Raw genomic sequence first — 15861 nt, 5'->3', positions numbered from 1 at the left:
GGGAAAAATCACTATTTGGTGGAGCTGTTAACAACTTATAGACATCTGAAATGTGAGCTGACTACACTGCACTGCACTGTACATTGCATTTTGTAAGACATAAACCACTGGTTTCATCTTTAACAATGTGTTGTATTTTAAAAGTTTGTTATATTATCCATTGTGTAAAATCTTCATCTGAAAAGTAACTAAAGCTGCAAAGATCATCACAGATAAATATAAAATGAAATTGTACACAAAATGTAAACCACCACTGCAGAGTCAAAGTTCATATTCATATAAACTGGAAGTCAAAACTTTGAAATGGAAGTTTTGAAAATATTGATGATCCAGTGACTCCAATCTTGGCTGTGGACCATAATATCGGCCAATTCTGTAACCTTTGCCCCCCCCTCAATCTGATTTAATAAATTCACCTGTCACAGCTTTCTGCCTTCAGTTCTGGGTCAGAAATGTTTAAATTCAGTCAAAGCTGGTTTAGGGTTATCTGTTGTTTTATAATGTGCTTTCCATTCCTTGTCACATTGTCAGAGGAAAAAAACAACAACAAGTGTTTTTCTAATATTAATGAACAGGTGGTGTTAGAGGGTGGTGAAAACCCCGCCGTCTGAACGGAGCGCGCAGCAGACATCCGCATGAGGAATCTGACTGATACCATCTGAAAGGTAGGAGGATGAGCCAGAGACATGTTTGTTTGTTTGTTTGTTTGTCAAAAGAAGAAGAAGTTTAAGTTTTAAACCTTGGCTGTGAGGACTTTTTGTCTGGCTCTTATTTCTTCAAAGGGGTATTTATGGGTGTGTACACTTGGTTTCCGTTAAGGTTAAGGTCAGAATTTTGGAAAAAGTTGGTGGTACACAGACGAGTTTTGGACAGGATCAGGCATGCATGATAATATCTGCATATCATCAGTGTTGGTATAACAACGACCACCCCAAAGCCAAAGGAATCACTTTATTAGCAGAATAAAGAACATTTTCCCCGATGTAGGCAGCTCCAGATTTTGTCAAATTAAATGAGGACTACAGTAGTCTTTCACAGAGGGCAGGGCTCAGGCATGAAGGATGCACCAAAGGGCTGCAGATGAGTTGAAATGGTAAAAATGTTTTCTGATCCTTTGTTGTTGTTGTTAAATAATCTTTCATATACAGAATGCCGAGGTGCTGAGCCAAACGCCCTGAAACTGAAGTGCCCGACAATGGTGGGTTGATATGTGCTACAGACTTGTTCAGCATCCCCATCTGTACAACCTGGCTGAATTTGATTACTTTATCATGTATTCTTTAGAGGTTTAGTTATAAATAAATGTCTTCATTTATGAGAAAGAAGTTGTCTGTGCTCTTTGGGAGTAGAAGTAAGAGGTCAGTGTGTTGCAAAAGAACTGATTAACTGATTAATTAAATGTTTTCCCTTCAGTGGAAGGGTGGTGCCCTATCAAACGAATGCAAGAATTAATTTAAAAGTAGTGTTACTTTTACACTTGGGACCTGGCAGGAGAGATGTACATAATTAGTGTGTCTGCCAATATCTAACTGAGATGGAAATAGGCTATGTGTGCTTTCACTTTCAGGAGGTTTTACCAGTGAAGCCAGTTTATCAACACATATAAATAAAAGCATCTAAAACATTTGCAAATATATCCTACAGTTGAAGTGATGTTACTGTAAATGTCAGTGATCTGTTCATTTTTAATCAAATAAAATGCAACAGAAGGTTTTGAATTAACAAGGTCTGACTATGTGTGTCTTTTCTCTCACGTGAGTTTCCATATTAGCACTGACAGATAATGAAGGCTGCTCTTCCCATCACTGCAGAAATGGAGAGTTGTGCACTGAAGAGACCATCGCCCCATTCTTCCTCTGCCAGTGTCTCAGCTGTTGGACAGGTAAAAGCTACGAGCAGAGCAACAGAAACCACCAGCTACCGTTATCCTCATGCCATTTAGCAGACATGGTAAAGTAATTGATGGTGTTTGTGACAAGCGATGCAATACGTCCTTTTTTACTGCTAGGACGGCGGCCATTGCTCCCTGGCTTTGTTGCACAGATCTTCACTGCTGGCATGCTATGAGTCCTGCACCAATATTGACTGTGTGACAGCTTTGACTGCAAAAAGTGAGTTTACTTTCACTGTTCGCAGGCTTCCCTTTAGTTTTATTTCTATACTGGACTGTTACATTTGAGTTGATCTTCTGTTTGGGTTTTCTTTAGTCCAATGCATGAAAACTACTGTATGAACCACTACGCTGATGAGAAGTATGACCAGGGCTGCAGCACAGAGGAGTGTGGCTGGGATGGCTACGACTGCGTAAAGGAGATGATGCTGATGATGTCTCGGTTCTTGTGGTCCTACTGCCTCCTGTAGAGTTTCTCTACACTAGTTAGGACCACAGTGCAGAAGCCACGATGATCCGTCTCTACTCCCACTGTGAGGAAAGACGGAAGCAGGAGCTGCAGCCTCAGCAGGAGGTCATTAGGTCAGTTATCATGTATATTTATATGTAGATTGTTCATTACGCTATAAATACTGGCTTCTTCTGTACTCCTGTAGCTTCACAGTGCATCTGGAAATAGACAAGTGTCTGTGCTCTCACAGCTCTGAGGATAGTTTCCTCTACAGCAGACAGTGCTACAGAGTTCCTGAGAGACTGTCAGATGTAGAAATACTACTGCAGTGAGTAGGGCTACTTAAACAACACAAAAAGGACCGGCAAAACTCATTTAAGGCACAAAATAATAACTAAAATGCTGCTGCTGCATCAGTAGGATTCTTTAACCCTTTTAGCGCCACCTGTAGGTGAAATCATCAAATGCTACAGACTGAATTTGGATACCATGGAGTATTATATTAAAGCGATATGGAAGTTAAAGCCACAATAACTTTCTAACTATGTAGCCTTCTAATTTAACTATGCAGGCTGTCACACTCTTTATTAGTGTGAGAGCTCAGCCAGCTCTCACACTAATAAAGAGTGAATATGACTGTACATTATCTGAAGAGTTGCATTTTGTAATTTTCTGTCTGACAAAGTAAAAGCAGGAAGTCATTTGCAGCGTTCCAGCTCCGTCTCCAAATGTGCTTTAGCTTTCTTCAGAGCTGTTATGTTTTATTAGTTTTTTATATCTTAAACTGTCTACACAAGACAACTCACATTATATATTTATGCAGCACAACTTTATGTAGGATGTTAAAGGAGAAATATGTAACACTGACAGCAAGTGTTTAAAATGGGTATTAGAGAGCTGCTCCCCCCGTCGTCCTCCTCCTCCTCATCCTCCTCCTCAGACTCGACGCTCACGCAGGTTTTTAGGGTCGGGTTGAATCTGTCTCAATTGATCCAGTTTATTTGCTTACTTCCAAACATTGGCGTGCTGTATTTGCATGCCAGTGTTTAATATCTTGCAACCTGGGGTGTCGAATTGGACGTCGACTTCATCTCAAATACATGAAACACGTATTACTGTGCAGTGGGTGGAAGTTGCAGAAGAGTTTCCTTAATCTCTTATAACATATCATGGTCATTTTATGAGTTAGCACAGTAAATATATTGCATATCGGTCCTTTTAAAGTTGTAAACTCGACTTTCTGGTCTCACATTATCTAGAAGCATGTGTTAAAGTTTCAGGAGCGAAGACGTCATTTTTTCCAAAAGACCCAAACTACCCGACAACTAAGAAAAGCAGCCAACTGCAGAACAGCATCATAAGATTTTATCACTGAGCTGAAGAATCAAGGCATTTGGGGAGAGCCGCAATTTGCCTGTCTTTTATACGGATAGCCATGATGTAGAAAACTGCACGGTCCATGTCATAAATGTTATGAAAGTCTCTCTAAGGTGCACTGAGAAGTGAAGCTTTGCAAGTATTTGAAAACTGTATGCAAGTTAACTTTAAATATTAAGTGTTCCTTTCCGCTGTGTTCAAACTGAGTTGTTTGTTGGAGTTTTTTTGCACACAAAGTGTCGAGGCATGCAGTTTTCCATCTTCAGACCTTTAGGTAAGGTAAGGTAAGCAGTGTTTTTTTTATGAGTGTACCCAGTTATACAGCCATTGTAGTCTCACTCTTTTAATGCTTGCTGTAACCATGCTAGCAGCTCTGCAGGGTCTTCATACACCAAAAAATACATCTGATAGAACTTTCCTATTCCTGGGTGTTTGCAGTGGGTCATAAACAGTAACATACATCAAGGTTAGCAAGAAGGTCTTGGGTTTGATACTGGGGCAGGGCCTTTCTGTGTGGAGTTTGCATGGTTCTCCCTGTACATGCATGGGTTTCCTTCGAGTGCTTCGGTTTCCTTCCATTGTCAAAAAACATATATGATAGATTAATTCTCCTGTCAGAGCCTGAGATGAAGGCACTGACATAGATCTGGAGTTGGTCCCCACTGCAGAGACTGAATTTCACTGTACGACTGCATGCGTGACAAATAAAGTACCTTTAACATTTGGCCTGATGGTGGTGCCAGAAGTAAGGCCATAATGTTGAGTAATAATAATAATCAATAATAAGTGTTTTTCTGTAAATAAAGCTCAGTTTTTTTTAAAAAGAACAAGAACTGAGATGATCTCTCCTGTAATGAATCATTTAAATGCAAAGATCTGTGCACTTCAGCTTATACATACAGTAAGAAGTTAAGTAAATTAGGTATGACTTCCCCACATGAACTCCATTTATGAGTAGCTCTTTCATTTATCAAATAGCTGCCAATTTAAGCCCTGCAGCAAAAATATTTGGCCTTTGATGAATATTCAGATTTTCATAGTTCACGTCAAAACTTTTCACAAATCTACAAATAACCAAATAAACACGAAGCTCCTGTAAATCCTGATTATTGTCATATATCCTTGTTGCATCTCATCCTGCCCCCAAAACCAGCAGAGGCATTAAAACATGCCGTCTTAAGTCCAATAAACCTTCCAGAAATTAATGTTTAATATGTGAAATTCAACAACTTTTGATGGTGGAAGAGAAACACTGTGTTTATGCCAGTTTCCCTTTTTAAATACAGTATTTAAGAGTGTTTTAATTCTGTTTCATTCTTAAATAAATTAAAAGAAATAAACATATAAACCTGCGTTTCCACTGCAAAGAAAAATTCTTACAAACTGGCTCATCGTTGAACTTAAATGCTGACCCCTGCTCTAGTAAACTATTGGTGCTAAAAGGCAAACACACACACAAGCTAACTTCTCTGCTCTTGATAACAAAGTGTTAGCGGTTACATCAATGTTAGCTAACACTAGTCACTTAAACTGCCATTGATCAGTCTCTCCCTCCACTTGAGTGCAAAACCATAAAGCGTTACATCACCTCTCTGTTGCAGTAAGCCAACGCTCAGAGCATAGATGCATAGATTTGTCAGAATTACTGACTCTGACCAATTTTCCCGTTCGACCACTGGGACACAAAAGCTTCTGATCCAGTGCCATGAAGCACATTACAGTGTGAAACATTAAATGACCGAGGGACTAAATAATTCAGACATTCATTTGCAAAATTAATATCAGATATTGATTGAGGCTTTTCATAAATCACCAGACCAAGCCTTCGCCCAGACTGGCAGTGTTCCCTTTGGAGACTTTACAACAGCACAGTCATCAAATTGTAAGCCTGATGTTCATTTGTAACCACTTTTATCTCTTTTTCAGTGATGTTTTCTGTAAAAAATAGCAGTGGACATTGGCCTGTTTCATATCTATTTAACAAAAATTGAAAGTAATTCTGAAAAGTGGCCGTACCTCGCAGGATTGATTCATCGCACCTACCTAATCATGGCTTCCTTTTCAATGAGGGATTATTCAGTGGTGCTCAAATAAGCTATTTCATCCCATCTCTGAATGAACCGGCTCTCTCTGTCTCTTTGTGTGTGTGTGTGTGTGTGTGTGTGTGTGTGTGTGTGTGTGTCTGTCTGTGTGTGTTGATTTACTGTGGTGGGCGCCGGCATTCATGATTGATTCAGAGTCTTTAATGCAGAGAGAGGCTCATTGACATAGTCTGGTTCCATGTATTTGACCAAGTGAATTAGCCTCTGAAAAGACCATATAGGCAATCAATGAGCTATGGGAAGAGTTACAAGATGCATGATGCAGCGTCCCTGTTATTACAATCATACTACGTTTGTTTGTAATATTTTGTGTTCATTTGACAACTAATTGATCAAACAGAAGTGTTGAATATGTGACGATCATTTTAATTTTTCATTGTAGCATAAATCAACTAATATGACATTTGTTTGAAAAGTAGCTAAGTACATTTACTCCAGTACTGCATTGAAGTACAGATACTTGTACTTCACTTGAGTATTTCCATTTGATGTATACTTATACTTCTATTTACATTTACATAACATTTCAGGGGGTTATGTACTACAGTATTTTTACTGTAATGCTGCATACTACATCACTCATAATACTACAGTACTTTTACTGTAATACTGCATACTACATCACTCATAATACTACAGTACTTTTACTGTAATACTGCATACTACATCACTCATAATACTGCAGTACTTTTACTGTAATACTGCATACTACATCACTCATAATACCGCAGTACTTTTACTGTAATACTGCATACTACATCGCTCATAATACTGTAGTACTTTTACTGTAATACTGCATACTACATCACTCATAATACCGCAGTACTTTTACTGTAATACTGCATACTACATCACTCATAATACTGCAGTACTTTTACTGTAATACTGCATACTACATCAAGCTCATAATACTGCAGTACTTTTACTGTAATACTGCATACTACATCACTCATGATACTGCAGTACTTTTACTGTAATACTGCATACTACATCACTCATAATACTGCAGTACTTTTACTGTAATACTGCATACTACATCGCTCATAATACTGCAGTACTTTTACTGTAATACTGCATACTACATCGCTCATAATACTGCAGTACTTTTACTGTAATACTGCATACTACATCGCTCTTAATACCGCAGTACTTTTACTGTAATACTGCATACTACATCACTCATAATACTGCAGTACTTTTACAGTAATACTGCATACTACATCACTCATAATACTGCAGTACTTTTACAGTAATACTGCATACTACATCACTCATAATACTGCAGTACTTTTACAGTAATACTGCATACTACATCACTCATAATACTGCAGTACCTTTACTGTAATACTGCATACTACATCACTCATAATACCGCAGTACTTTTACTGTAATACTGCATACTACATCACTCATAATACCGCAGTACTTTTACTGTAATACTGCATACTACATCGCTCATAATACCGCAGTACTTTTACTGTAATACTGCATACTACATCACTCATAATACTGCAGTACTTTTACTGTAATACTGCATACTACATCGCTCATAATACTGCAGTACTTTTACTGTAATACTGCATACTACATCGCTCATAATACCGCAGTACTTTTACTGTAATACTGCATACTACATCGCTCATAATACCGCAGTACTTTTACTGTAATACTGCATACTACATCACTCATAATACTGCATACTACATCGCTCATAATACCGCAGTACTTTTACTGTAATACTGCATACTACATCGCTCTTAATACCGCAGTACTTTTACTGTAATACTGCATACTACATCACTCATAATACTGCATACTACATCGCTCATAATACCGCAGTACTTTTACTGTAATACTGCATACTACATCGCTCTTAATACTGCAGTACTTTTACTGTAATACTGCATACTACATCGCTCATAATACCGCAGTACTTTTACTGTAATACTGCATACTACATCGCTCATAATACGGCAGTACTTTTACTGTAATACTGCATACTACATCACTCATAATACCGCAGTACCTTTACTGTAATACTGCATACTACATCGCTCATAATACTGCAGTACTTTTACTGGAATACTGCATACTACATCACTCATAATACTGCAGTACTTTTACTGCAATACTTTAACTACATCGCTCATAATACTGCAGTACTTTTACTGCAATACTTTAACTACATCGCTCATAATACCGCAGTACTTTTACTGTAATACTGCATACTACATCACTCATAATACTGCAGTACTTTACTGGAATACTGCATACTACATCACTCATAATACTGCAGTACTTTTACTATAATACTGCATACTACATCACTCATAATACTGCAGTACTTTACTGGAATACTGCATACTACATCACTCATAATACTGCAGTACTTTTACTATAATACTGCATACTACATCACTCATAATACTGCAGTACTTTTACTATAATACTGCATACTACATCGCTCATAATACTGCAGTACTTTTACTGCAATACAGCATACTACATCACTCATAAAACTGCAGTACTTTTACTGTAATACTGCATACTACATCGCTCATAATACTGCAGTACTTTTACTGTAATACTGCATACTACATCACTCATAATACTGCAGTACTTTTACTGTAATACTGCATACTACATCACTCATAATACTGCAGTACTTTTACTATACTACTGCATACTACATCACTCATAATACTGCAGTACTTTTACTGTAATACTGCATACTACATCACTCATAATACTGCAGTACTTTTACTGTAATACTGCATACTACATCACTCATAATACTGCAGTACTTTTACTGTAATACTGCATACTACATCACTCATAATACTGCAGTACTTTTACTGTAATACTGCGTACTACATCACTCATAATACTGCAGTACTTTTACTGTAATACTGCATACTACATCGCTCATAATACTGCAGTACTTTTAGTGCAATACTGCATACTACATCGCTTATAATACTGCAGTACTTTTACTGTAATACTGCATACTACATCCAGCTCATGATACTTATATACTTTTACTCTCATGCAGGACTTTAACTTGTAATGGAGTATTTTTGTTGCATTGATAGTTAAATAGTTAAATAAAACATCTGGATACTGAATACCACCACAGTTTGTAGCAGCTATTGTTTAAACATAAAATAAAAGGCCTCCCTACACAACAGTGACCTTTACTCTAAAACCACCAACAGATGGCGACAGTCACACAGTGTCCACTCTCCTCTGAGTGGACTGAGGGCAGGTTCTCCTCAGCGCAGCGCTGATTTGACAAGTAAGCCTATCAGAAACGTGCTGCCGAGCTTATACTTTATGTCACCCTGAAGTGAGTCATTATCAGATACCCAACATCCTTCAGTCTTTATGGGTTGCAGATATTATAACACTTGGGATTAACTTTGCAGTAAGAAAAAAAAAGAAAAGGCAAAAAAAAAGGGAGGAGCCTCAGCCACACATATGCTTGAAATGTCATGAATATGTGCATCGAGTATAGTGTGAAATATGGCCATGCATTTTGTCGCTCAAGTGGCACTCCAGTTAAGAGGGGATTTAGATCTGACAAATTACCATATAAGCTTCTCCACATGTTGCTATATTAATCATGTCATAAAAAATGCACTCCAGTCATGCCCTTTGCCCCTCTGTCTGTCAGTGCTCTTATACTGAAATGTAAAACCAGGCCACACACACACACACACACACACACACACACACACACACACACACACACACACACACACACACACACACACACACACACACACACACACACAGACATATTAGGAGCTGATGGTCGTTTCATTTCATAAAAATCTTAAATGCAACCACATGCACTGCACTGTGTGGTATTACGCTGCAGCCTGTATATGTGCATTTTAATAGACTGTGAAAGGAGTTACTTTTTTTGTACTTTTTTTGTAAAGATGTGAGCTAGAAAGTTTATTAAAAATAAACACCATTAAGTTTATCTAATAACACCTTTAGATATTTTTAATGCAACTCAGCAGTGACGACACCCCCTTTTCAATATGAGGTTATTGTTAATGCACCCATTGGGACCCCTGTCTCCGGTGCTCATTAGTGAGTTAAGTGAGCTTCAAAGCTTAATATTTATTCTCCACGCTTCCATTATAATATTACCAAAACAAAAAACAAAAAAGTTTTGCATGCGATAGGAATGCCTGTCTTTGTAAATTTATGACAGGATTACTCTACTTTAGCGTGAGGGGGGAAGCTGCTCTCTCCTCTCCTGCTGAATGCGCGAGACAGCAGTGGGGCTCCAGTTGGCTGTGCGCTCTCAGACGCAAGCATCCCACTGGCTGGAGTTGGAGGACACTCGCCCGTTTCGCTGCCTGATCCATCGTCTTTTGTCTCCCTGCGGCGAGAAGACCACCCGCACGAGGAAGGAAAGAAAGAAAGAAGTATCTTGTTTCTCCTTTTTTTATTATAGAGACTGTTAAGAGTCAGAGAAACTGTGCTGAATCGGCACTGAACACTTTTTTTTTCTATCGAGGGGAGGTTTATTTCTCGCATAAAGCGAGCTGGATCTATACACCGGAGCGCACACTGCTACGTCCTTTTCAATGGATTTTAACACAGTGGAAGTACCCTGGGAATTAAACTACTGTTAAGTCGCTTCTTGTTTTTTTTCTTTTTTCTTTTTTTTTGTTCGCAAAAATTTCATTCCAACAAAAGGTTTAATGATTCACAAGGAGGGGAAGACGATGATCCTCACAGTGCTGTATGTGCTCCTGCCTCTTTTAGGTAAACTTCACTTGATCTATTACCAACAGCTCGTTTAATACTACTAATTTATCCCAAAGGTGTTTGTTTTTTTATATGAATATTAAATGTTTAAATGATGAGTTTTGTTATTAATGAGGGGAGAGTCTGGTAGAGGCAGCGGCTGCTCACTGGGAGCCTGAGAAGCGTTGAGACTTTGAGATTATGGTCACAAAGTGCTTTAAAAAAACGGGGGAAAGTCAGCAAGGTGTCGCTGCTTTATCCAATCATAATGAATGTAGGAGCTAAATGTCACGTTTGGACTGCGTTTTTTATCTGCGTGATGAAACTGTGTGTAAACTTTCCCTTTTTTCGCGATTAGAAGGAAACAGCTTTCCAGTATTGATCGTGTCCAATGTACAGTAGCGACTCAAAATGTTTAATGTTTATTCCATTGGATAATAATTCATCCCTCAAAAAAAGCAGCCTGCAAAGTAGCCCACTGCTTTAAAACTTTGATATGTATTGTGAGAAAGCAAGGTAATAACTAACAAGCTGACATTATAAGTATCATCATTATATTATTATAAATGCTCCACTCTCTGTTTTCCAGATGTGTTGTCTTATGCTGAGGAGAACCTGCGTGCTGGAGCCAGCCGGCTGGACTGTGTGAGAGCCAGCGAGCAGTGCCTGAAGGAGCAGACGTGCAGCACCAAGTACCGCACGATGAGGCAGTGCGTGACCGGCGGCAAGGAGAGCAACTTCAGCATGGTGTCCGGCCTGGAGGCCAAGGACGAGTGCAGGAGCGCCATGGACGCGATCAAACAGAGCCCGCTGTACAACTGCAGGTGTAAAAGGGGCATGAAGAAAGAGAAGAACTGCCTGCGCATTTACTGGGGGATCTATCAGACATTACAAGGTAGGCTTTTTAGTGCTTTTGGAGGAACTTTTTCTTGTTAGCAACCACGTTAAAATAGCACCCTGAGTAGATTTACATGTTTTCTGCAGCCTCTGATTGACATAGTGTTGTTGTGTAGCTTAAAGCTTAATAAAGACCATTAAGGCTCCCAGTTTTGGCACCCTGCAGCTAATGTGAAATGCATATTTTAAATTTCTGATCAGTTCTGTATTAGGGCTGACATGATCTGTTGCCCCAGCTCCTCCCATTTCTGTATGTATAGGGGGGGTGGGGGGGGGGGGGGGGCACTATCAGTCCTAATGACCCTCCCTGCTAGTCTACCATAAACACAAAAAACTCCAAAATAAAAGTGGCACACAGCTCAGTATCTAACAGTCCAATGCGATCATGCACAATCACTCAACTTTCAATTCAAATTTGGCCACAACTGCACCCCCCCGTCCCCCCTCCCAGATTCTGTCCACGGCCTCGGTTCTTTGCAGAGCCGAGACACTTTTTGACCTCCTAAATCACTTTTTCCTTGAAAGTAATGGAGCATGAAAACCCCTCAGCGATGACAGTGCCATCTTAAAGTGTTGATCATAGTGGGAGTGAGGGGGGGCTTTTAAGTCCCTAAACTGCAATCAGCCCCATCGCCAGCGAGGCGACTTCCAGTTGTGCAACACAGCTGACCAACCTGCCTAATCAAGCGTGTGGCTGTGTGCCAGCGTGGATATCGACTGACCCAAATAACCCATGTCACATGCAGGCCATTGTGAGGGGTGAAGGATGATAAACAAAACAGGAGGGGGTTAAAAAACAAGTCTATCTATCTATCTATCTATCTATCTATCTATCTATCTATCTATCTATCTATCTATCTATCTATCTATCTATCTATCTAATTATCTATCTAGTAATCTAATCTAAACGTTTGTCTTCTTCACAGGTAATGATTTCTTGGAGGATTCCCCCTATGAGCACGTGAACGGTCGTCTATCTGACATTTTCCGCCTGGCTCCCATCTTAGGTAAGGAAAGAAAGAAAGCTCTGTGGAGACTTTCACTCCATCATCAAGTGTTTATTTTACATTGTTTCATTGGTCACTTGTCTCTCCGTCGAGATACACGATATGAAAGTTGAAAAGCTGTGCATGCTCTCACTGGAAGGTTATCTGTTCTGTCAAGTATTTATCCCTCCCTCATCCTCTCATCCGCTATCTGTCTTTCTCTACCCCCCTTCGTTCTCACCCCCAGCGATATTGCATGCCGGCTGGAAGTGACCTTGCATGGGGAGCTATAGTTCTGAGTCTCATCAAGCAGTGGATAAATGCTTCGGCTGTGAGAAAGACAGGGGGGAAAAAAAGAGAAAAAGGAAAAAGAAAAAGGAGGGCTCTGTTGTTGCTGGTGTGAGTCACCGTGGTTGTGGACAGGATCCTGTTGTGGCTGTTTGAATCCACTTGTTGAAAAGAAGTGAGAGTGAGTAGCTGTGTGAGTAACGTGGGAGAGCATGACATGCATTTTTCAGCTCAGATCTTGTGTGTGTGTGTGAGAGAGAGAGAAAGAGAGAGAAAGAGAGAGAGAGAGCAATGCTGACTGAAGCCCCTAGATGGCGATGTTATTCCCTTCTTCTTTCTTTCCAGCCACTCAGGTGCTCTGTGGTCCACACACAGTTGTTGCAGACTGTTGTGTGTTATTTGAAGCGCCTTACGAAAGGAATGTGGTGCGATCATGTAGCTGCTTAGATGTTCATTATTACACTGCAGGTGACGAGCGCCGTGTCAAATCAAACGGACACGCTCTGCCTCCACATCTTCAAAAGAACAAGGCTGATTTTTGACCCTTTTTTCTTCTTTTTTCTGTGTCTTTTTTGCCCTAAACCAATGCTTCTCCTACAGTAAGGTGACATCATAATGTGGGCGGTGAAATGCAGATAAACAACATCTTGGACTGGATGCCGGGTTCACTGTTTTTAAGAAGCATTTTCTCTTTTTTTTCCTTTTGCTACCCCCCCCATCATAGAAAAAAAGAGGAGAGAAAACCACTGCATCACACTGTGTATAGGTCACTGGTCTGTAATATACCAGTCTCAGCAAGGGATGAGACACCCGCAGGGCATCAAGCACAGGATCATAGTTCACGATTCGGGGAGGGTGACAAGTCTCGACGGTCTGAGCTGTGACGAGTGGGAACCGACAGATTTACGGTGCCATTCTTAGCGAAGGCAGGCACTCCTTATTTGCTGTCCAAATGCCTCTTTATGTCGATTGATAGCTTTGCATACATCTCTTTTTTTCAGCTATACAAATCAGTCTAAGTGCAGTTATGCAGAGTAGAGCTTCAACTTCTGATTATTTCCATCTAAAAAGTCCAAGTTGAAGTCTTGTAAGTGTTGTTTTTTGTCAGACCAGCCGTCCAAAACCTAAACATATTCAATTTAAAATGATATAAAACAGATAAAAAAGTAGGAACTCACATCTGAGAAGTTGGAAACTGGAGAATATTTGACATGTTTGCTTTCTAAATCACTCAAATCTTGCTTTTGACAACTCATCACATCAGCCTTAGTGAGAAATTCACCCAAAGAGTTGATTTATGCCTTCTCAGATTGTTTAATTTGAAGGATTTTATGAACTTAAAAGGAAAAAAAGTATCAAATATGCTAAAATTTAAAGAGAAATCCACCAGATTAACTGACTAGTTTTTTCAGGGCTAGTCCAAATATCTCTTTATGTTAGTTTACAGCTTCGCAACATCACCTCAGAATAGCCTGGCTTTGTCTTTGTCGTTAAAGTGTAGTTATGAGGTGAGAACGTACTGCATCTGTTGATAAGGAGTGAGACGTTAGGAAGAAGTGGGTGAGTGAAACTGTCAGGGTAAGTTAAAGCAGGAGATAAAACAGAGAGAGAAAAAAGCAGGATGGGACAACGGTCGGTCGTAAGAGAATAGCGACTGATCGTCATCACAGAAGAATCATGGAGGAGGAGGAGCGGGGGGAAGTAAGAGGTGAGAGGAGAAGGCTGCAGGGAGCGAGGGTTAATCACTGAAGAGCAGAGTAAGGCTAAATGGACGGGGAGGACAGAAAGAAGAAAGCATGAGATCATCCAGCCTTCCCCCTACTCCTTCTGTGGAAAATTAAAGGGCAAGGTGACAGGAGAAGGATGGAGGCAGAAATGATTAGAGCTTAGAGCTTTGTTTTTGATCACTCACAGTCTTTTACAGTCTTGCAGCATACTGAACAGAGTGGAGCTGGAAATTCATACAAAAGAGCCACAAAAAACACACACAGAGGGCTGAAAGGGGACCAATATGAAAAGGACTCTCTGGAGGATTCTTATTTCAAATAATGCAAATTTAGGTCAAAACTTTAATATCAGGGGGTAGGAGTGATATTAGTGCACGCTATAGTTTCTTTATCGCCTGCATACATTTCTTTTCTCTTACATACCTCAAATTTTATGCAAGATGGCTTAATATTTTTTACGCTGAACTTAAACCTGTTCTATATTATAGCGCTAATTAGTAAATTCTTTTATTTTTCCCGGAGGCTCCCGGCTCCTTAGGCACCAATTTGTGAACCGCTTGTGATCCGAGTCAGCGATCCGTAGTCAAGCCCCTCTATTTTCAGGAGGGCTCTAAACGCGTCCCATGTTTGTCTCAGTAAAAGGCAGTAACGCTCAGTGATCCCCGGCTATAGGAACAATAGGCCGCCATGATCATCCCGTAAGTCCGCGATCGACCCCATGTCACTGACTGAAGCCACTAATCTCATGTGACACCCATACGTACAGTGCACAGATGCATGCACACTTGAACATACACAAAAACACACAAACACACACACACGCACATCCAATGACATGCCGGTGTCTGTCAGTCAAGTTTCATAAGAGAAGAAGAAGAGAGACAGTTCGGTGTCATTTTGGCCACACACATGCATGCATATCTCTGCTGATTTACAGAAAACCATTAATCAATACTTAATTGGGGGTTAAGATTTAAATAAAGGGCTATTTCATCAAAGTAAACCCAAGATTTTTGTGCCATTTACAGAATAATCCCAAACCTCACAGAACATCACGCACACCATTTCCCTGTGCTCCTCGAGTTGTCATCTTCATCACTCATCATTAGTCACAGTAAGTCTCTGGAAGAGGCTATTACACATTTAATCCGTTAGAGTGTAAACACATTATTTTTTGGTATATGATAAAACACATATTAGACACAAGGAACAAGTATAAAATACTGATGTAATATCAAGCTTTAATGATCAAATCGAACTTTGTGGATATTAGAAAATCAAATACAAATGCACATAACACACAGTATTGCCACTGGGTTAATTTAGCTAATTATTTTCAGATCTTTACCTGAGGCGTAGTGGCTTTGCCTCCTGG

At 39.8% G+C, this 15861-nt stretch overlaps 1 protein-coding gene across 1 annotated transcript in view; it reads left to right on the top strand.

Moving 5' to 3' along the window:
• The first annotated feature begins 10566 nt into the window (after positions 1-10566).
• gfra1a (gdnf family receptor alpha 1a) overlaps positions 10567-15861 on the top strand; it is a 139089-nt gene continuing 133794 nt past the window's right edge. The window contains 3 exon segments of the mRNA XM_062429916.1: positions 10567-10606; positions 11178-11483; positions 12412-12492. Coding sequence (XP_062285900.1) covers positions 10567-10606; positions 11178-11483; positions 12412-12492 — 427 coding nt within the window.

Source organism: Scomber scombrus, chromosome 12, assembly GCF_963691925.1.
Source record: "Scomber scombrus chromosome 12, fScoSco1.1, whole genome shotgun sequence".
NCBI classification, from domain to species: Eukaryota; Metazoa; Chordata; class Actinopteri; order Scombriformes; family Scombridae; genus Scomber; species Scomber scombrus.
Note: the sequence above shows the minus strand (reverse complement) of the source record. Positions and strands in the feature narration are given on the sequence as shown.